At 38.3% G+C, this 21,435-nt stretch overlaps 9 protein-coding genes across 9 annotated transcripts; 1 reads left to right on the top strand and 8 right to left on the bottom strand. All coding sequences in view use genetic code 12, as the record gives it.

Annotated features, from left to right (window-relative positions):
- Nucleotides 1–453: 453 nt before the first annotated feature.
- Nucleotides 454–2,328, bottom strand: CORT_0G00490 (hypothetical protein; the record flags this gene model as incomplete). Its single annotated transcript, XM_003870818.1, has 1 exon — nt 454–2,328. One exon carries the CDS (start codon nt 2,326–2,328, stop codon nt 454–456), a length of 1,875 nt encoding a protein of 624 aa, XP_003870867.1.
- A 762-nt stretch (nt 2,329–3,090) lies between these two features.
- On the bottom strand, nt 3,091–3,476 carry CORT_0G00480 (Hsp10 protein; the record flags this gene model as incomplete). The annotated part of the gene is made up of 2 exons (XM_003870817.1): nt 3,091–3,411; nt 3,474–3,476. The coding sequence occupies 2 exons, from the start codon at nt 3,474–3,476 to the stop codon at nt 3,091–3,093; spliced, it is 324 nt and encodes a 107-aa protein (XP_003870866.1).
- Nucleotides 3,477–3,609: 133 nt separating this feature from the next.
- On the bottom strand, nt 3,610–9,069 carry CORT_0G00470 (hypothetical protein; the record flags this gene model as incomplete). Its single annotated transcript, XM_003870816.1, has 1 exon — nt 3,610–9,069. The coding sequence occupies one exon, from the start codon at nt 9,067–9,069 to the stop codon at nt 3,610–3,612; it is 5,460 nt and encodes a 1,819-aa protein (XP_003870865.1).
- A 1,249-nt stretch (nt 9,070–10,318) lies between these two features.
- Nucleotides 10,319–11,830, bottom strand: CORT_0G00460 (glucan 1,3-beta-glucosidase; the record flags this gene model as incomplete). The annotated part of the gene is made up of 1 exon (XM_003870815.1): nt 10,319–11,830. One exon carries the CDS (start codon nt 11,828–11,830, stop codon nt 10,319–10,321), a length of 1,512 nt encoding a protein of 503 aa, XP_003870864.1.
- Nucleotides 11,831–12,166: 336 nt separating this feature from the next.
- CORT_0G00450 (ATP-dependent RNA helicase) lies at nt 12,167–15,556 on the top strand (the record flags this gene model as incomplete). Its single annotated transcript, XM_003870814.1, has 1 exon — nt 12,167–15,556. The coding sequence occupies one exon, from the start codon at nt 12,167–12,169 to the stop codon at nt 15,554–15,556; it is 3,390 nt and encodes a 1,129-aa protein (XP_003870863.1).
- Nucleotides 15,557–15,559: 3 nt separating this feature from the next.
- On the bottom strand, nt 15,560–17,638 carry CORT_0G00440 (phosphorylated protein; the record flags this gene model as incomplete). The annotated part of the gene is made up of 1 exon (XM_003870813.1): nt 15,560–17,638. One exon carries the CDS (start codon nt 17,636–17,638, stop codon nt 15,560–15,562), a length of 2,079 nt encoding a protein of 692 aa, XP_003870862.1.
- Nucleotides 17,639–17,805: 167 nt separating this feature from the next.
- On the bottom strand, nt 17,806–18,792 carry CORT_0G00430 (hypothetical protein; the record flags this gene model as incomplete). The annotated part of the gene is made up of 1 exon (XM_003870812.1): nt 17,806–18,792. One exon carries the CDS (start codon nt 18,790–18,792, stop codon nt 17,806–17,808), a length of 987 nt encoding a protein of 328 aa, XP_003870861.1.
- A 521-nt stretch (nt 18,793–19,313) lies between these two features.
- CORT_0G00420 (hypothetical protein) lies at nt 19,314–19,718 on the bottom strand (the record flags this gene model as incomplete). Its single annotated transcript, XM_003870811.1, has 1 exon — nt 19,314–19,718. The coding sequence occupies one exon, from the start codon at nt 19,716–19,718 to the stop codon at nt 19,314–19,316; it is 405 nt and encodes a 134-aa protein (XP_003870860.1).
- A 1,084-nt stretch (nt 19,719–20,802) lies between these two features.
- On the bottom strand, nt 20,803–21,207 carry CORT_0G00410 (Rho GDP dissociation inhibitor; the record flags this gene model as incomplete). The annotated part of the gene is made up of 1 exon (XM_003870810.1): nt 20,803–21,207. One exon carries the CDS (start codon nt 21,205–21,207, stop codon nt 20,803–20,805), a length of 405 nt encoding a protein of 134 aa, XP_003870859.1.
- Nucleotides 21,208–21,435: the final 228 nt, after the last annotated feature.

Raw genomic sequence — 21,435 nt, 5'->3', positions numbered from 1 at the left:
TTGAAAGAATGGTTAATGAAGCAGAGAAATACAAGGAAGATGATGAAAAGGAAGCTGCTAGAGTTCAAGCCAAGAACCAATTGGAGTCATATGCTTACTCATTGAAGAACACTATAAATGACGGTGAATTGAAGGACAAGATTTCCGCCGAAGACAAGGAGAAATTATCCAAGGCTATTGATGAAACTGTTACTTGGTTGGATGGATCTCACTCCGCTTCTACAGAAGAGTACACTGACAAACAAAAGGAATTGGAGTCTGTGGCTAACCCAATCATTAGTGGAGCTTATGGTGGTGCTGCTGGTGGTGCCCCAGGTGCTGGTGCTGGAGGATTCCCAGGTGGAGCTCCAGGTGGAGCTGCTCCAGGCGGCGGCGAATCTGGTGGACCAACTGTTGAAGAAGTTGATTAGAGGATTCAAAATACATAAGCTTTTTGTATAAAATTATAAATCTTTAGTGACGTATAAACTCAACTAGTAGACAAAGTAGACATGCGATGGACCAATTTGTGATTAGAATTGTGCCAACTCTTTTGTCCAAGTTCCATGAGTTTTTGGGTACCATTATACAAAGTACCACCATATTGCAAAACAAGGAGACAATTCCAATGAGAAGTGTTGGTGTCAATATTAATGCATGATTTCCATCTAAAATTAACCCACTGAATCCAAAAGAGCACAATGCCATTAATGGACTTCCAAAGCAAGCAGCAAATGCCATAATAGGGTATCCCATTTGAGCAATGGTATAATTAGTTATGAAATCACCAACTGAATTGCCCAATGCGAAAAGCGTGATACCTAACACATCATCACTTAAATGATATGCTGTTGATACAACTTGCAAGATGTTGATAATCTCTGCCGCTATAAGTGATATCCAAGTGACCGATATAATGAGACCAAATATGGATGTAAAGTAATTGATGACTGTCATTCTTTGTGGGAAATGGGGTGATGCTTGCAATGGATATAATCTGAATATCGCATGAGCAGAACCAAAACTGACAACGGAATGAAGGATTAGTTTCCAGATGATGGAAAAGTTTGTATTAACCATGAGGAAAAGGAAACAACCAAGTCCTGTTTGAACTGTGAGTTGGATTCTCTCTTGTGAGTAATTGAATACGTTATGCGCTGTGTTTGGCTTGTAATCCTGTTCTATAGTAAGCATACTCGAGTGGTCTCTAACTGGAGTTGACAGTTTCAAAGCTAGCGTTATGGGAATTAATAGCAAGTGCCTGAGTTTTTCACCAATATGGTATTCTTTGAAGTGGGTAAGCTGGGGACAAAACAAGTTTATAAACCGATCGAGAAGTGTGTATTCATGATGAGAAATGTCCTCTGGTTCTCTTCCCTCGATTGATGATGACATTAGTTGTCTCTCAGTATCCAATTGTATCGCACCTCCTAAATTTGAATGTAATGATAAATCCTCCATCAATTTCCGTAATCCAAAGTTCCCAGTAGAATTCGTATTGAGCCCCTCACCCACATTGATGTCATCGATTGTTGGCAATTGCGATACACCATCAAGATACACCTCATCAATAGCTACTTCATCATCGTCAGCAACATCACCAAATTCACCCCTAGATCTCCTCTCTCGAAATATAGCGTTGACGCGTGATTGTTGCATCTTGTGAGAATATATCGCCACAGCCACATAACATATGTAGATGGTAATCAATGTAGTTGAAATAGCCTTTGTCAATTTTCCTATGAGTAAACACACCAATATCAATGTATAAATCGTACAATACATTGCTACATCACGTCTGAATAACAATTGCGGCACTTTGAAAGGTTGAACAATTCCAATACAACCAATCACACAAGTACTTATAAATAATGACGCACCAATCAATTCCGCCAATGCTAAATGGATCAGATTCATCTTTATGGCTTCATATGTACCAAATATATCAGGTGCACTATTCCCAAATGCCAAAATGGTCAATCCTGCTAAATTATCAGGAATTTTCAAAAATGATTTTGAAATTGTATGTAAGTTTGGACACAAGAATTCCAGTGCAGTGATCCCCAATGAAATAAACATGTAGATTAGCGAAACGAGTAAAGGAATTAAAGCCCATCCTTTGAAAGCTTTCAAGTCGCAGTAGTATAAGTTGTAGTAGTTGAGTATACCATTGTTATTGTTGCAATTGTCTTTGGCGTGTTGGCATTGGAGTTCGTAGGGTTGACTTGTGATTAAGGAACAGTTGAAATGGGGGTTGGATAATGGTGATATGTCACTGGATTTAAATACATCGTTTGCTGAGGCAGCTAGTGAAGGTAGGAGAAGTAGTAGTGGCAGTAAGTATCTCATGTGTTTCGGTAATGGATATCAATTCTTCAATTTCTCGGTTGCTTCTCAAGCACAGCTTAAACGTACCTTTTTAATACGTGCACTGAATTTGCAAGCTTAATGAAGAGCACAGTTTTCATAGATCATTACTTATTACTTCAAAGACACACGAACTAATGTACCTTTCTTCTACAACAACCCAGCTCTACAAAAGAGTTTCTAAAAATGTACCGTTGATCCTTGCATCATCCCCCATACGGACGCACGAAGGCAGTTCCTTAGAAACGAAACAAAAGTTCGCTCAACACATGGGATGCTGCACCCAAGATCAATTGTTAGGTTTTGTTCTTCAGTCCATCGCAAAGGAAAGAAAAAAGTAGACTGGGTCTAAATATCCTTTCCTACAACAATATCCGAAATGGTCATGGGTCAAGAATGCCACAAAGGGATTCAACCTCTAAAGAATGCTTTGACGTTGTGGATGGCTGTGAATTTTGCGTTAAAGAAGGAAAAGAAGAAAAAAAAGATAGAATTAGGAGGATTTTTTAGATTTGATATTTGAAAATTTTATACGCATCGGAAATGCACCTAGCCATATATGCACGACCTTTTTGATGGACGAAGAGTTCACAGAATGGTGACAACGGCCACATGTCGTGTGATCTAAAGAAGCGCTATCTCGATTAATTGTACTATTCATGTCTCGTCTTTATTGATCCTATTTACAAGAGTCCTCCTACCAACTGATGTTAGCCAAAAGTCTTCCGGAAAACAGCCAGACCTTTAGTTGTTGTTTTCAATTCTAGCCAAGATTTCCTTGTCGGTGTATAGTAAGTACTCTTCTTCACCGACTTTGACTGGGTTACCACCGAATGAAGGCAACAAGACTTGATCACCAGCTTTAACTGAAACTGGAATAACTTCACCAGTGGTGGTATTGGTTATACCTGGACCAACTGAAACAACGACACCTTGGTTCAATTTCTCTTGGTTCTTTTCTGGAATGTAGAGACCACTAGCGGTCTTGTTAATTGGTTTTAATCTTTGGACTAAGACTCTGTCAAATAATGGTTTCAAGGCTTGAGCTGATTTCAAAAGGGTTGACTGGAGGATGTGTTAGTACATCTTGAATCAAAATATATACAGTTACTAATCCAATTACATACCATTGTTATATTTGTTAACGTTGTATAGTTTCTAAGTGATATCCACAGGTAAATTTTCTCATCGAACCCCGTGGAATTTTTCAACCATATTTATAGATTTTGGAATACACACACGACTTTTCTATTAAATCTCTATTTAACTTAAATACTTATCCAATGGTTCTCCCAATACTTTTTCAATTACCCTAACCAATCCTTCTCTAACTTCCAATTCAACATATTCGTCTTCATCTTCTAATAATTCAGCAATATGTGGCACCAAAGTTGGCAAATAAGGTAACCACAGCTCACCCATTTTCTGGAAAATTGTTTTGAGGGTACGAATTGTCCATATTTTAGTATTGGAAGAGTTTTCTTTGTCGTAGGAAATACACCTGATTAATGATTTCAAAATACGCTCATTGTATTCGTTTGAAGAAACGTCCGAAACAAGCGCACTAATTGCCTTGACCAAATACTTTCCAATTAAGTCTTCGATGTTGCTTAATTGATTCAAAAGTGGTTGAGTGATACTTTCAAATCTTCCCTCTTGTGACCAATACTCATCTTGATCGTAGTTGAATGAAGAAGTCAACGAAATCAATACAATTCTGCGAAGACTGGTATCTTTAATAGTCCCATTAGCAAAATCACCAAGCACAGAGGAAGTTGTGTCAATCAAATAAGAGTAATAGGAAGTGACAATACTCTTTAATTGTTCTTGCAACTTGTTGAAAAAACGGTAGAATGACAATAATCTTGAAGTAAAGTCAATCTCCGATGTACTACCTTCACCAGTGGTTGCCCAACGAACCAAGTTAGCAAATAGTGGACGGAAACTTTTGTCGTTAAGCTTCATCACAAAAGATATAGCACACGAGTGGAAGGAGCTCTCAATTCTTCCAATAGTATTGTGATCAAACTTTTCATCCTCAGAATTGGAGTACTCTCTAAATTCAAATGATTGAACCAATAACTTAAAAAACAACGAAGCTTGTTGTGTTGCTTCCTTCTTTTCCAATTTTTCTATTGCTGACTCCAACGTGTTCAAGTATAATCCAATATCTTTAGCATTATTAGTCTTATAAAACTCCTTGTTGATCCAGATATTGCATAATGATTTTAAAACTAAACCTGCCTCCATATGATCGATCACCAAATTCAATACAGCACTCTTAATCAGGTTCTCAGTCAAGTCACTTGCCAAAGTTGTGACCAAAATAGAGTCCAATGTGGTAACCATAAATGCTGGCATTTTCTTAATATAACTCGAAAGCAATAACAACACTGATTCTTGTACCAACTTGGAACCTTCGTTGTCAGTTGTGGAGGTTGATTCCCAAATCTTCAAAGCAGGTGGAACTATCTTTGGGAATAATCCAAGAGTCTTGACTCCAAAAATATTCACCACGCTAATAATAGCATTGATGGAGGCAACAATAACCTCAGATTGTGAGCTCAATAAACCACACTCTGAAGCAATAACACCCAATGAGTCTAACATGAATTTTGACATGTCGCCAATAATAAAGTCAGAATTTGCAGTACCAACTTTACGGATTACCACGGCAAATGTGTTCAAATAGGCTTGTTGCAATTCAGCATCAATGCTTCTCCGAATACCCTTGATCAATACACTAAGCAATCTCTCGATGAAGGAGTCACCAATTTTGGTATATGCATCAAAACTGACCTCATCTTCGAATTTGCTGGCAGATAAAACAGCATAGTTCTTAGCTACTTTGATGGATGCAGTATCACTCAATTTGTCAACATCCAAAAATTCAACAATCGAATCAATAAAATTCGCCAATGGTAATAAGTCTAATAAGTTAGTCAAAATGTCATACAATGCCGAACAAATTTGCTTATTTGGATGTACATTGGAGAACATTTCAAGTTCAGACAAGACAAAACTTGTGAGATCTCTGAACTTGTCCAAAATTTGTTGCTTCCCCTTTGCGTCTTCACCGTCAAAAAACACCATTGCAATTTTGCTCTTGAGAGACAAGGCATCATATCTAGATGAATCAAGGCGTAAAATAATATCAAAGTATTCAAAAAGTGAACCTCTCAATTTCAAACACTCAGTATCAGTTAGTCCAACAACTGCATTACCATAGATTGGTCTCACCTTTAAATCTTCATAGTCGGTGGAGTTTACCTCTAATTGTTTTATTGGAAGCTCCTTCACCAATTGGGAAAACTGAACAAATCCATTCAATTGGTCTTGGGCTGAAAATGACTTTAAATAATTTTCAACAAATTCAACAATTGCTTCAGATTCATTTATTTTCTTCTTTTGATTAAGCTCAACAAACTGCTGGCCCAATAAGAACAAAATAATATGCATTGAATCGGAGCACCCTAATGTTTGGGTCAATGCAACAAAAAGCTTGACTCGACGATGTGTAGGGACATGACTGAAAGCAGCACTGAAACTAGTCAATAAAAACTCAATCTCAGACCCAATAGATCCTGATGAGTTAGCTGCCAATGCTGGAATTACCTTCGCAACAGTTTGTTGTAATGCATTGTTTGAAAATTCGTCATCTTGTCTAATTGTATGAGCTCCCATGAATGTAAAGATAGGCATCACTGAATGCAATATGATCTCCGGTGCTAACGCAGCCAACTCTGAAATGACCAACAATAATCTATTTTGCACTTGTGGTGAACTTGAGTTTCTGATAGAGTTGACAATCAAATCAGCCCTGATTGAATTAGAGTCGAATTTGAGCTCTTCATTGCTACTCTTCAAGTTAGTGATATCTAAAAGCATGCATGTGGCCAAAAGCTCCTGAGTGTACAAGACTGGCAAATTTCCATCATTACCCAAATAATCCAAGTCAGTCAAGATATTGAACAACACTTTTAACAACTTTGGATCGGAAAAGCTAGCGTTTTTTCTCAAATTGGTCTCTAAAACCTCTAGTAAAATAGCTAATTTTCTGATATGTAATGCAGCCAAGCTGGTGACATCATCTTTTGCCATTGCTTGTTTGGTTGAGTTAGATGATCTTCTCCTACGTTTAACAACACCTTGTTCGGGTGATTTTTCTCCAATTTGTACATTTCCCAATGCTTGTAAGAATATAACAGAGCTCAAGTGAAGCTCTTGCAAAGTAGTCATAGGATCAAACGGAACATATTCTTCGTTCACCAACAATTCAATCAATTTGTTGACAATTTGTAATTGAGCTTCAATTGAGAAGAGCTCAAATACAGCCTTGACACGTTCTTCAACGATTTCCAGGATACCAGAATCAGTGTCTAAACCTTTGACTAACCATTCAGATTCTCTTGAGGTTGTCTCGTTTGAGATCTTCTTCCCACCCACTAAACCTACCAAGGCTTTATCAATAGTTGTGAAGTTTTCAACACCAGCACTTATTGCTTGCAGTTGCAAGTTAAATCTGTGTTGGACATAATGTGATACATCAGTACCCCAGAAGAACAATCTTTCATCGCCGCCAAGTTTATTCAATTCACTGCCAATTGACCAAGCTCTTCTTTTGAAAACAAGAGGCAAATGTGCAAGTGCCCATTGTGAAAAAATGAATGTTTTGTACACTGCACCCAAACTCTTCTTTCCCTGTTTGACTTGAAAACTTGAACTAATCAAACGGACTAACTTCGATGAGTCAAAGACTGTGTCATTTAAATTATTTCCCTCAATCAAATAATTGAAAAAAGTCAAGGCATCTTGAGGTGATATCATTTTCTTTTCCTCTGTGGATGTGTAGATCAAGTCCTCCATAAACAAAGTCGTATTAACTTTCTTTTTACCTGAATGAACTTCTTCTGAAATGGATGCAACAGCTGTGATTATTTGTGAAATTGCCATACGCTCGCCTTTAGACTCAGTATAAAGACCCAATAATAGTAAAGGCACCAATAAATAGAAGTCAGTTTTTCCATCTGAAGACGCTTTAACTCTTGAAGTGATAGCTTTAAGAGTGTTGATTCTGATGCTAGGTGGAACAGACGGAGTGAAAGATGCACGAAGCAAGAATGATAAGGTAACATCCACAGACTTAAATACCTTGTGACAAAACTGCAAAATCGCAGATTTTTGTGCTTTGACTTTAATAGACGAGCACATCTTCAAAAGTGATGACAATACTGCTTCAAATTCCAGGTCATTAGCTAAGTTCAAATAGGAAGACGATTCAACCTCGACAGAAGAAAATTCAAAAACTTCCACATTTTCGTCAACAACATCGTCATCGAAGTATTTCTCTACAATATCGTCGTTTTCTTCAACCACTGTGTCCATAATTGAAGATTGCAATCTAAGTTCCAAATCACTCAATTGCAAGTCACGCTTTGCAAGAATATCAAGTAATTGAGTCCGAGCTTCCTTAACCATGTACTTGACAATGTCAACAAGAATTAATCTCTCATTCTCGTTCAAAGCAGTATTTGAAGCAATAAAATCAATAACTTTCGAGACAACAAAATTTGCCAAATCTGCGTTGCTGAGATCAATTAATTCAAGTAACTGAGCAGATTCTTTTACCGGAAAGGTAGAAACAAAGTAACAGGCTGCAAACCTGCCAACTTTAAACTTGGCCAATTTTGAATCTTTTAAAATTTCAACAATTTGGGAACTCAACTGTAAATTACTAAAGGTATCGTTGTTCACAACCAAGTTTTTGTTTGCATTCCACAATTGAACTAATAATACCAATGTAGGTTTGAGCAAACTACCTGAAATACATTCAATGTCCCCGCAAATAGCCACTGTCAATGAGTTTATGATATCGGGGTTCAATGCAATAATAGAGGAGATGACTGACAAAATTGAAAAAGCGGTGAGCTTCAAGTCTGAAATTTGAAGCTGGGAGCCAGTTTGATGGCTGAGTAATAAATCAACAGTTTCCAAAATGACTGGAATAAGATAATCATTCAACCTTTCCTGGTTCTTGGATGATGATGCGAGAATTTGAATAGCAACGGATAAATAAAATACCAATTGTTCTTTATATACAGTGTGGTTCTTGATCAGGTCATTCAAGAATGAGGTATAAAATTTGAATAAAGCCTCATCATTGTAAAACGATCTGAAGATTGATTGCAAAGTTGGATTTGCCAACTGCTCTTTGAAGTTAGTAAGCCATTCAAATATCTTCGGAATATTCTGTTTTGGAATTACATTCAAAACCTTGATAAAAGTTGGTCGCCCGTAATATGGCAACACTGATAATGTCAAGTGCTCTGCATTGTGAATATTAGCTTGAAAACGTCTGACCAACCATTCGCTAGCTGTGAGTGCAGCAGTAAAATTATAATATGGTCCCAACAATGTGAAAAATGCATTGATATTGGCATTCACTTGCTGGATAACGTCTTCAGATTGCACATTTCTGTCGAAATTTATAGAATCAGTTGCAAATAATGAAGTTCTAAACTTGATGAATCTTGAATCTAAATTACATAACTCCTGAAGTCCGTCACTAGCAATTTGATAGATATATTCATAATCTTGAGTTGCGGCAACTTTAGGTTCAAATATCAATGAACGGGAATGTAATTTTGACCTTTGTTGTCTATTGAAAGCAATAGACGAAGTCTTTTCATTGATCGACTTTAACTGTGATGCTAAGGCAGACATAATGACTTGTTATGTGTTGATGCAATTTGGAACGTATTAATTGGGGTTCTCTTTTTTTTATCCATACGATGAGATGCGAAAAATGTTGATGGCTTTTGTGCAACAAGTTTCTACGGCGGAATTTCCACTAACAATTCGGAATAAACACAACAGATTATTTAACTAAAATTCTTTCTCTGCTTATCCGAATTTTGCCATTTTTGTTTCAATGATGCTATATATACGCCTTATGAGTTTCTTGTTCCACTTTCTCTGAGTTTTCCTCTGTCCTGTTAGACTTTTCATTTTCTGGTTTCGATTTTACAGCTTCGTCGTTGAATAGATCTTCTTCCCCTTCTCCTTTTCCCTCTCTCGGACGTATACTGCGTTCATTGGTTCCGTTGTTACACATCTATGGCTAATCGTATCTTGGAAAAAGATGCTTAAAAACGTGATTAATTGTGTAATTTGTAATGCATACATAAAGGCTAACTTCTCAAAAGAAGAATTCAATGCTCTACTCTGAAACCTGTGCAGGTAATTCACACTACAACGTACTTTACTCTTGGGTGTTTGGAAATCCAAAAACAGAAATATCATTCACTATACATAACTGATTACTATTCCCAGTCGTCATAATCATCATCATCATCGACATCATCAGCTTTCTTTTTGTCTTTCTCCAAAATCTTAGGAGGGCTAGTTTGTAAAGGGGCGTCTTCCTTTACAGAAGCCTCATCATCCTCGTCATCCCAGGTAAAGTTATCCTCCTCCTTTTCCTCTTTCTTCTCCTTCTCCTCTTTCTTCTCCTCGTTTGCGTTGTTCAAAGGTGAGCTGTAAAGTACTTCCTTTTCTTGTGGCGTGCCGGATTCTGGTCTCACGGCAACTATATTGGAGAAAAACGACGTAAATTGAGTGACATATTCACTGGCTTTATTTTCGACGGCTTCCAACTGAGAGTCCAAGGCATCTAGTGCGTTATTTGCAGTTTTCTTCAACTCATCTATGTGTAAACGTTGCTCTAGATTCGCTTGTTTCAATTGCTCCTCAAATGCTCTAAAGCTTTCGCTTACTGCTTGTAAGTTTTTGTTCTCACTGACATTTGCCTTTACTGTGTTCAATAATACCACTTATGAAGAGTATAGTTGTGAAGACTTAGATTATGATTTAACATTCCCAATAGTCGGGCGGTCATAGACAGAGTGCTTCAATGAAGTTATCGCTTGTATATTATATATTGTGATTGATCTAACAACTTCTGGTTGAAGAATCAATGGATTGTTGCGTTGTAAAACTCCTTCAACCCTTCATCGTAACCTTGTTCCCATTCCCAAATATTTTTTTGAGAACCTTTCTTATTTGAAAGAGCTTCAAGTAACCTCGACCTTTTCAAAGCTTCTTTTCTACCAATTCTTGAACCATTGAATTTTGCAAACGAATCGGCATCTTTCCAAGCAGTGCTGAATCCATCTTTGAATAAATCGGGTTCGTACTTTCCTTTGGGATCTTGTTTTTTCCAGTAGTTGTCATGGTTATTGGTAGCGTCATCCACAGCTTGTTTAAATTGATCATCAGAAGGTGGATTGGATGGTTTAGGAAATGGCTCAAGTGCTCCTTTATCAGTCATAGTTTTGAAATCCCATTCTCCACCGTTTCCGGATTGAAATTTGAAAGTCCAAAAGTAAGACCCACTTGCCCTTTGTCCAATAGCTTGTAATTCATGTTGACCGTATTTTACCACTAAATCATCTCTATTGCCCTTTGTATGATCCCAGGTTTGCTGATCCAATACACAGGACCATTCTCCGACAATGAAGTCAACGCCTTTACCATCGTCATTCAAATTGGTCAAGACATCACCATTCAAATCATCAGTGATTTGCTCAGCAGACTTTTTCTTATCGGAGTCGGAGAAACAACGGTAAACATGTTCATCCACAACTATACCAATGTACCCATCCTCTCCTTGTTCTTGCTGAACCCATTTAACCCATTGATCTGGCCACCAACCATCAGAAATAACAACTGGAATCAGCTTATCACTCTTTCTAACCTCAGAAATTGCAGCTGCATAATAAGTAGATTGTTTCTTTGGTGGGTCAGCAAATTCTGCTTCGTTCACCACTTGAATACCAGAAATATTTTCATAATTCTTCAAATCGTTGGCCACCCATCCCAGCAATTTTGCCATCTCCAATTGTGCTTTGTCATCCTTCCAAAATCCACCTTTGCAGCCACTTTCACCTGAATGGCCAGAGTCATTGGCCCCTCCTGGTAATCCATGTATATCGATCAAGACCGAAATTTGGTGTTTTGAAGCAGGTTCAATATACTTCTTCTTGATGATTGACCATGCATTGGTATACACAGCTTTGTACTTTTCAAATTTGAATCCTGATGTAAACTTTCCTCCATCAACATCCCAATATCCAATTGGTAATCTGATTGAGTTGACTTGATGATCTGCCAACCACTTCCAATCATCATCAGTCACATAATTATTCCAGTGGTTTTCAAATTTGGCTCTGGTATCATCAACACCATGCTTGTCAACCAACGATGATACAGCATCCAATTCAGAATCACCTTTAGTTTCGGAGAATAAATCACCAAAAATCCATTTTTCCAAAACAAAACTGGAACCAAAATTCACTCCGTAATTTAATCTAGATTGATAGATTTGCTTTGTACTTGGAGGCTTACCTGGTGTGATTGCAGGATCGGCATCGGGAATATTCGATGCTCTGCTTTTCAACTTTAATTTCGAGAAAGGGTGTTGCATTGTTGGATATTCTTAGAGAGCAAACTTGTCTCGTAAATCTATAGGATCAATTGAGTCGTATTTATAGTTGACAAGCACAGCCTTGGGGAAAATTGAATTTGATCTGAACAAAATGAATTTGGATCACTAAGATTTCAAATGAATGATTGCTTTTGGTACTTGATTGCTGTGGATTGTTGGTATTTTTTACACAAAATCACACATATTTTAATGCCGATAAATCTCAGGGACAACGAGTGTCGCATTATAAATGTCTTGAAATCAAACATCGCGTCACATTGACAACCGCAACAGTAAAAGTTATTAACCAACTAGTTGCCACTAAATGTAATCGAGATGGAGCATACACCTGTTCCCTCTGACTGGTCGCCGTATTTCAAACGGTTATTCTCTATATTCCATGAAATAAACAAATATGCCACCTTCCTTGCATCTCATTCACGAGGTGTCATCCCATCTGTTCAACTATTTCAAAGATTGAATAAGACAATCACGACGACTGACTTGGCCACCATTAAATACTTGTTTCCAGAAGATGAAATATTTTTCGATTATGTGGACGAAAACCAAATTATGGTTTCCTTTGTGGAGGAGGTGAAATTTGGCAGCAAAGGCTACGGCCAGACCCCAGTAGCCAACAAGTTTGATGATAAGGGCCCACAACAGTCAAAACAGATTCTCATTTTTGACTTTCAAGATGTAAAAATCCATGGGATAGGGAAGATGGTCAAGGGTAGAAAGAGGATGAAGATGGATACCAAGCCAAGGGAATTTGACGCGTCTGTTAGGCAAGGTTTCTTTCTTAATGATATCAAAAGCGCTATACAACCATTAGATAAAAACAACTTAACCAAGATAATACAAAGAAGGGATAGTCGATTCAAACAATTTATTGTGAACTTTCTTGGGAAACAGGACGATCTTGAACGAGCACAGGAAGCTTTGACGAAAGATGCGTTGAAGTTGGTTCCAGAAAAGCCACTGTTAACTGATATGGTGGAAGTGCTAGAGGATAAGGAAATAGTTGTTGCTAATGATAAGGTGTTGTATACAACGAACGAAATGATTGAGTCATTGAAGAACTCTAGAACATACGCTGATCAGATTGTATCCACGCAAAAGTTGAATGATACTCAACCACCCCGATTTCAAGCTTTATCAAGCACTACGTCTGGTGGCCTCCACCCAGAAATAAGGGAGGCGTTACTAGCTGCAAAGGGTATTTCCATAGATGATGGCCTCTACACCCATCAGGCGGAAGCATTGGAAACACTCTTGGACGAGTCTAAAGAGGCACATCTAATAGTCAGTACTTCGACTGCGTCAGGAAAGTCTCTTATATACCAAATACCTGTGCTAAACTCCATATTATGGGATATAACCAATGGGTTAAAAGGACGGCATACTACTGCTTTATTCATATTTCCAACCAAAGCGTTGGCCCAAGATCAAATAAAACAATTCCGGTCGTTTTTAAACCGATTGCCTAGCAATTCTCGACGACCTATAGTCATAGATACTTATGATGGTGATACCCCATTTACTGAAAGAGTCAGAATACTGAAGGAAGCTGACATACTTTTTACCAACCCCGACACTATCCATGCCTCAATTCTTCCCAATAGTAACTTCGAATCATGGAGAGAATTTATAAAGGGACTTAAATACATTGTCGTTGACGAATTGCACATTTACAAAGGGACATTCGGTATAAACGTAGGTTATGTTATGGCTCGTCTTTTAAGAATTAAAAATAGATTCTGTCCTGATGAAAAGAGTTTTCGCTTTGTATCTTGTTCGGCGACTATTAGCAATCCTGCTCAACATTTCAAAACTATATGCTCAATTCCTGACAAGCTGGAGGTAGTACATGTATCCAACGATGGAAGTGCTAGGTGTGAGAAAAAAATGCTTGTATGGAACCCACCAGTTTTGATGAACAACCGCGGGGAAAGAGGACCTGCTGATTCAAGTAATAAATTGATAACAAGAGTAAGTCCCATTTTTGAGCTGGCTCGACTTTTACTTACACTCTTGACCGAATTGCAAGGTTTGAAGATCATTGTCTTTTGTCCTATCCGAGTTGTTTCAGAAATGATGATGAGGGAAGTTAGGTCACTCTTACAAAAGCCCCCTTATTCCAAACTGGGTTTGGTCCAGAGTGATATCATGTCGTACAGAGGTGGGTATAGTAAATCCGATCGACGTATTATTGAAAAGAAAATGTTTGATGGACAATTGCGAGCTATAATTGCGACGAACGCATTGGAGTTGGGTATTGACTTGTCTGATTTAGACGTTGTAATCACTTGTGGGTTCCCCATGCTGAAACTGAATTTGCATCAACAATTTGGTAGAGCTGGTAGGCGAAAGGATGCAAAGGGTAGTTTGGTAATATTTGTGCCGGGCAGATCTCCAGTCGACCAATATTATATCGAGCACGCGGATGATTTGGTACATAATACATATGAAGATCTATGCGTAGACAGCTTGCGCGATATGGAACACGGTCTGTTGATTTTAGAGAGACATTTGCAATGTGCCGCTTACGAAGATGCAATTGTGTTAAATGACGATTACAAGTGGTTTTCCAAAGGTCGTAGCTTTAAAGCATTTGAAAATATTTTGATTGAACATTTAGTCCAAGATATTGGTAACAGATTTATTCCCAACTCCAAGTATATGCCCAAACCTTCAAAATTGGTCTCTATTCGAGCTGTTGAAGACGATAACGTTGCGGTGGTTGATATCACTAACAACAGAAACATTGTCATTGAAGAGGTGGAGCTTCTGCGAACGACATTCACTATCTACGATGGAGGTATCTTCTTACATCAAGGGCAACCATACCTAGTAAAGGAATTCAATCATGAGCAAAGGTATGCGAAGGTTGAAAGGGTCAATGTTGACTGGACAACATCGCAAAGAGATTACACTGATGTAGACCCTGAAGAAATTGAATTGGTAAAACCATTAGTGCCTATCTCCTCAACGAAATCAGTGGATATTCCAGCATTTTTTGGGCTTATCAAGATCGAAATGAAGGTGTTTGGCTTTTTCAAGGTTAATAGAAAAGAGGAGATTCTCGAGGTAGTGGAGGTGAACAATCCTCCAATAATTGCATATGCTAAAGGGTGTTGGCTAAACGTTCCAAAGGCTGCTATCGATCTTATAAAAGCGAAACAACTCTCTGCAGCTGGAGGTATTCATGCTGCGGCTCATGGAATAATGAATATGCTCCCTATTTTTGTCAACTACTCTCAAGCTAATGCCAATTTGGGTGATTTCGAGTTGGCAACTGAGTGTAAAGCACCAACAAAAGAGTTTAAAACTACAAATTCAGAACGCAAACGGCCTGCCAGATTAGTATTCTACGACACAAAAGGAGGAAAAAACGGTTCTGGATATTCGTACAAAATTTTTGAATGTATTGACGAATTGATAAATTCTACATTCTACAGAATTTTAAAGTGTGACTGCCAATGGGGGTGCCCTTTATGCATCGTCAGCAATGCATGCCGAGAGCAAATGCGAGTCATGTCTCGCCCGGCATCTTTAATCGTACTAGCATCATTCTTGGGTCTAGATTTGAGGAAGTTGGCTGAATCAATTCCCAACGGTCCAGAACCAGGCATTCCCCCAATCTTGCATGAGACTATCCTGGCTGATACATCAAGTGTGAGGTTCTCCCCCAATGTTAGAATATTAAATATAACCACTGGATAGATATTAAAAGTTCAGTATCTTGCTTGCTATCTTTCCTGTCACAGATGAGCTCTTTCTGCTTAGCTTCTGTCCTAAGTTTTCCTTCGCAGGTGGTTTCGGACTAAAACTTCGTGTACTAAAATCGTCTCCAGAATTTCCAACATTGTGCTTGCTCAAATGTGACCCTCTTTTTGAATTTGTAGACGTGCTTGAAGTTCGCGATTGTATGTACAGCGGTTTAGGTGATGCAAACTCGCGATTTGACGTCAGCAGTTGTTCCACTTGAAGCGCGGGCGACCATACGAGATGTTTATGCTTAGCCAACCTGAATACACTTTGAACTGGCTTGAGATATATAGACGCCAAAGTGCCGAAATTGAGCTCCAACTCTTCCAAAATTGCCGGGTTTATGCTATCGTTTTCGGAAGTGATGTGTGGATCTTGATTGAAAACAATATCCTTTGTATTTTCTTGGAACCCATTTTGGGAGCTGGTGGCATATTCAGACGAAAGTAATCGCCAATATATATATCCACGGTCCCTAACGTCGGGATTGTTTGTCTCTTCAGTTGCCCATTTTAATACCTCAAGAAGTAGATTCTCACCATCTAGTGGAAACACGAGGTAATATTTTGTAACTGCAGTCAACGCTGCGAGTTGAACCTCGATAGGGTCCTCAGTAAACGAAGCCATCAATTGTGACAAGTGCTTTTTAGCATTTGGGATGATTTTGCAAAACTGACCAACCATCCAAATCATCGACACCTTTGCGTCTGGTTCATCAAATATTTGAGAATACTTGGTGAGCTCATCCACGGCATAGTTATACCTACTTGGGTACCTTCTGACTATATTCTTCACCACAACTGCTGCCTCTTGAACAATATATGTAATACCAGTCGAGATGAGATCACACAACACCTCCACACATCTTTCAGCTGCATTCTCCAACTTAACAGCCAAATTCCCAAATGCTCTAATTGCTTTTCTTGCCATCGCAACGTCCACTTCTGTGGCATATTCCTCAAGCTCGTCCAAAACCAGCTCGATGTTGTCCTCGTTGGCCAATAAATAAATAATTTCAAGTTTTGTGTCTTTGACATAGATGGGGTCATCAAAGCGACAATAAAACATTTCAATATCAAACTGAACCAAGTTCTTTTTGCCAAGTAAAAGCAAAATGACATTCCTCAATACTAAAAACTGAGTCTCTGATGGCTTTGAAAGTAGCGAGTTCAAAGACGCACCAATACGCTTGGGAAGAATTGGGAAATGGAGTTCGGGATTTCTTGCGTAGTTGCTATAGTAAACGATTATCTTGATGGCATTGAGGACTACAGCAGAATTCTCATGTTGTAAGGATGGAAGTGCCGCTTCTATCAAATCCAAAGCCTCTGTCTCAGTCTGGGGAACATAAGCCATAAGAGAGTTCAATAAATAAATTTGTTGCCATTCATTAGCGCTTCTCAATAATGAAATCAAAGTTAATGAATGTGCTTTGTCAATTGCCAAGTTTAACGTCTTGCTCTTTTCCGTTATGGAGCTCAAGGCAGCTAATGCATCAGAAATTATGACCAGATCATTATCGTAGAGCAATTCATTTAACTCATCTACTAGTGATTCTCGTTCTGTACGTGTGGGATCATGTTGATACAACCTTGCAATAGCATATGCTGCTGATCGTCTCACATATGGTTCTTTGTCTCGAAGTGCCCTCTTTACTGAAGCAAAACTAAGGTCCATAAATGCGGGGAGATTTATCGAGGACATAGTTTTTATAGCCAAAGCTCGTAAAATCGGTGAATGTTCATCCTTGAATCGGTTCAAAAATGGAACTGCTTGTTGTACATCAGACGATAAATGGGCATAATTCACCACATATTCACAAATAATTTTTCTAATCTCTAGATCATCCAACTTCATCAAAGGTATCATGTCTTTCATTAAGGTTGCCATTTCATGGTTGTTTAGTATTACATTTGCCAAAAGTTTTCGGAGCACAACCTTGATCCGATTTACTGGTTTCGACTTTTTAAACGCCTGTTCTATCTCTGCTTGCAATTCGACACTCTTTGATTTGGTGAAAAGTTTGGCATCATTCATAGTGTAGTTTATTGATAGATCGTTGTTCAAAAAAATAGTGGTATTCGGATAAACCGATTTTATGTTCGCGGTCTATATTTGTTCATCAAAATCAACTTTCTATTGATTATATAGATATATAGAGAACTGTATACCATAAAAAAAAACTTTAAACTTTACCCAACCATTCATAACTTGACATATCCTGCAGCGTAGGAGACACTGCTATCTTTTGAAGACTTTGCGGGGTTACTCTGTGAATACCCGAGCCAATTGAAAACATCTTCACCTTTGTTTGAGCGGTATTGTTCCAAAAGTTGTAAAATCACAGCTATTGGTTTTTGACCACAAATAGTGTTGCCAGAGATACGGATATATTCCTTCCATTCGGCTGCTGATCCCTTTGAAGCGATCTGGAGAGCCATGCGATCCAACACTTCAATTGACTCGTAAACAGGAATATCCTTCAGTGCGGATGAGAATCTCAATGAGTAGAGATCTGACTCCAAGCTATCTAAAGTGGCATTTTTAGTCGTTAAGACCTTGGTGTATCCAAATCTCGAACCCCAGTGGCAAAAATCTGAACTAATGATAAAGTGATTCTCTTCATTTTGGACGTAGGGAAATAAGGCATCTACCAACTCACTTTGGAGATCCGAGTCCATTCCGCTGATAAGTATTGGAACAATTTTAGGCACACCATGTTTAGACTTCTGCCCTTGGTGGTAAATGAATGGTGCGTGCATTTCAAATGAATGTTCATCTTCATCAACATCCTCAGACATTAATTTAAAAACAGTCTGGCCATGTTTCTTTTTGAACCTTTTCTTAAGCAAGTCATCTATTGTTTCTCTGTCAATAGGTATATCTCCCAAGGGAGTTTCATAAAAATCAAATGGCGAAAGCAAGGCTTTGTCTTTAAAGTATACATGATGTGAAGGCCCTAATAAGAATATTCTTTTGACAGTCGACGTATCCCATACGTTGAAGGCTTCACCTAATCTTTCTCCGGAATAGGTGTATCCCGCATGAGGGCCAATCAAGATTCTCGCCCCATTTACTGATTTATTGCCTGATTTTTGTGCTGCCAGTATCAAAGTTTGGATCTGTAACTTAAGTGTCCTTGGATCACTGCTGTACCAAGAACCAGCATGGGTTGCTTGACGGACGTTCATGGAGCGTGTTTAAAACGATGCATAGGAGAAACCAGGTAGTAATCTTATCAGCAGTGCTTTTTGTTCTTGCCTTGAGACAGTGTCGCATTATCGCATTGTCAGACAAAGTAATCTCACGACACAGGTGGAGAATTTCAGAACTAATTCCAACATAGTGAAAACGACGATATTACTGTCCATTCCTTTCTCTTCTTTGAAAAAGACATAAAATGATCTGATGTACCAACTCCATGGCTGGAATACTTTCGCTATAGCTTGTCAATGCTAAATTACTCGACCCCTCACGGGCATACTTTACTGGATTTGTAGCCGTTAACCGAAGCCATGTTCGGAAAAAAAGTGGAAAAATTTCTTCGTTTCTTTTGCTGGGATTTTTTTTTTGCAGTAAATATCAAAGAAAACATTTAATTAGAATCAACGGCAGTTAATGCAGCAAGGCATTATTCTCTGGTTCTTGTATGTACCTGTTGATGCTACTGGCTCCAGAGATAGTTTTGAATATACAAAATTCATTTATTCATCTATTTAGTAATTTCTAAAGTCCATTGAGTGGAGAACAACTCATTGTCTCCTTCGTAGTAAGTTGTAGTTGCGTAGTAAGTACCTCTGGTCAACCATCCACTTGGGGTTTCATCCTCTGGGGAATCTGCTTCATAAATTTCAGTTTCAGATGGTTCACGAGTACCCAAGTCCACTTCCTTGGTCTTAATTGGAACCCCACCTTTCTTGACAACTTGTTTGTAACGCAAATTTTCCAACTTTCTGTTTTTGACCTTGAATTTTAATGTGGTGTGGTATTTTGCTCCACCAGGGATTTTGACTTCAACACCTTCAGTTCTTCCTTCGAGCTCGAACACAACTGGCTCTTTTCCTTTGACTTTCAAAACGTTTTGATATGGGATAAAATCTGGATGTGGGGATGTCATTATAAAATAAGTGTTCAGTATATTGACTTGTCTACAGCAAGAACAGAAAGACCAAAAGTAGGCGAATTAGGGTGGTATTTATAGGAAACCAGAGTTTGTCCTCGGTACAATGCCGTCTTTTGTGCCACAATAAAATATTTGAACGCGCTTCGGTTCATCCTGGTAATCGTATTCTTTGGTTTTCTTCAGCATACCAAACTAAGCAAGTGTGTTGCGCTACTATACATAAGAGGGATGGCTGTCTACCATGCAGAAGATGATCTACACCTATGGCAATGTTTATAGCCATCTCCAGATCCAGCGATGCTACGGTCTTGAGATTTACACCACTTGCAAACAATACTTCCACTTTTGTGTTACCTCTTACATTAGGGAAACTTTACACTAAATAATTGCCCCACACTGTGGTGCAACTTTACTAACAAATAAACGCAAATCTATTGCTTCAATCGTTGGTTAAAACCAACGTTCGGTTAAATAGAGTAGCAAGGCTCTAAACCAAAACAGTCGAGAAACCGATATTGTTCGTGGTTAAGCTTTTAAAAGTTAGCCAAGAAGTTTCGTATTTTTGCAACCTTGGATCTGAAGAAGTTAAAATTCTTATGTAGAGCACTGCAGCTTTGACTTTATTGAATTCAAATTACTGGTAGGGCCCTTGTCGTTGATCTCTACAATATGACATAGTTCAGCTCGGATTCCCTGTGCTAGATACCAGTAACAATTGAATACATTAACCTTGCGGCTGCTCTGTTGTGTCTCGGTATTGAAATTCAATTACCTCCATTGATATGAGCTGTATGGATTAATTCAATAACTATATGTTATACCAAAAAATTATACGAAATCTCTCAAACTTTACTTTGACAGAATTCCGAAATTAAGTCACGCTTTGTTTGTAGCTTTTGTGGCTCGATATTAACCGTAAGTAAAATAGAGGTGATGAGACGTGGTAGTACCAAAAGGCTTCAAGGATCATGTGTCTTATACTGCTGATCTTATTTGATGCAAACTACAAACAAAATCCCAACATGAGACAATATATATTTTCTAGATACCAAACTAAACGTGATATGTCATAACTTTTCTAAACCAATTCCAATGTCCAGTCATCGGTGTACAACTCCCTATCGCCTTCATAGTAAGTAGTAGTGCAAGGATATTTACCCTTGGTCAACCACCCCCCAGGGGTTTGATCCTCTGGTGTCTTTACTTCGTAAATTTCAGTTTCAGATGGTTCATAAGTGCCCAAGTTTACTTCAATCTTCTTAAATGTGATACCAGCCTTTTTGGTAATTTGAACAAAACGTAAATTCTCCATCTTTCTATTCTTGACCTTGAACCTAACAACCTGGTGAAACTTCACACCACCTGGAATTTTGCTGTAGACGGCGTCCTGTCCTTCAACTTGAACAACTTCTGGCTCCTCCTTGCCTTCAACATATACAACGTATTGATAAGGGATAAAGTCTGGATGTTGGTGGATTGTCATGATGATGAGTAATGGTGAGTCAAGACTGTAAAAAAAGTACTGTTAAAAACCCTTTACTTTTATACTAATTTGGAAAAAAAGGGGTTCTTACGTTAACTGTAGGTTCATTGTTTGTGAAACATGAAACGCTGTCATCAATACATGCTACGATTTGGTTAAAATTAGCTAATTTCGCATGATGTAAAAAATGCACGAGATATTTTTCTGCAACAATAGAGAATTTATCTG

Source organism: Candida orthopsilosis, assembly GCF_000315875.1.
Source record: "Candida orthopsilosis Co 90-125, chromosome 7 draft sequence".
NCBI lineage: Eukaryota > Fungi > Ascomycota > Pichiomycetes > Serinales > Debaryomycetaceae > Lodderomyces > Lodderomyces orthopsilosis.
This window is presented reverse-complemented; position numbering and strand designations above follow the sequence as displayed.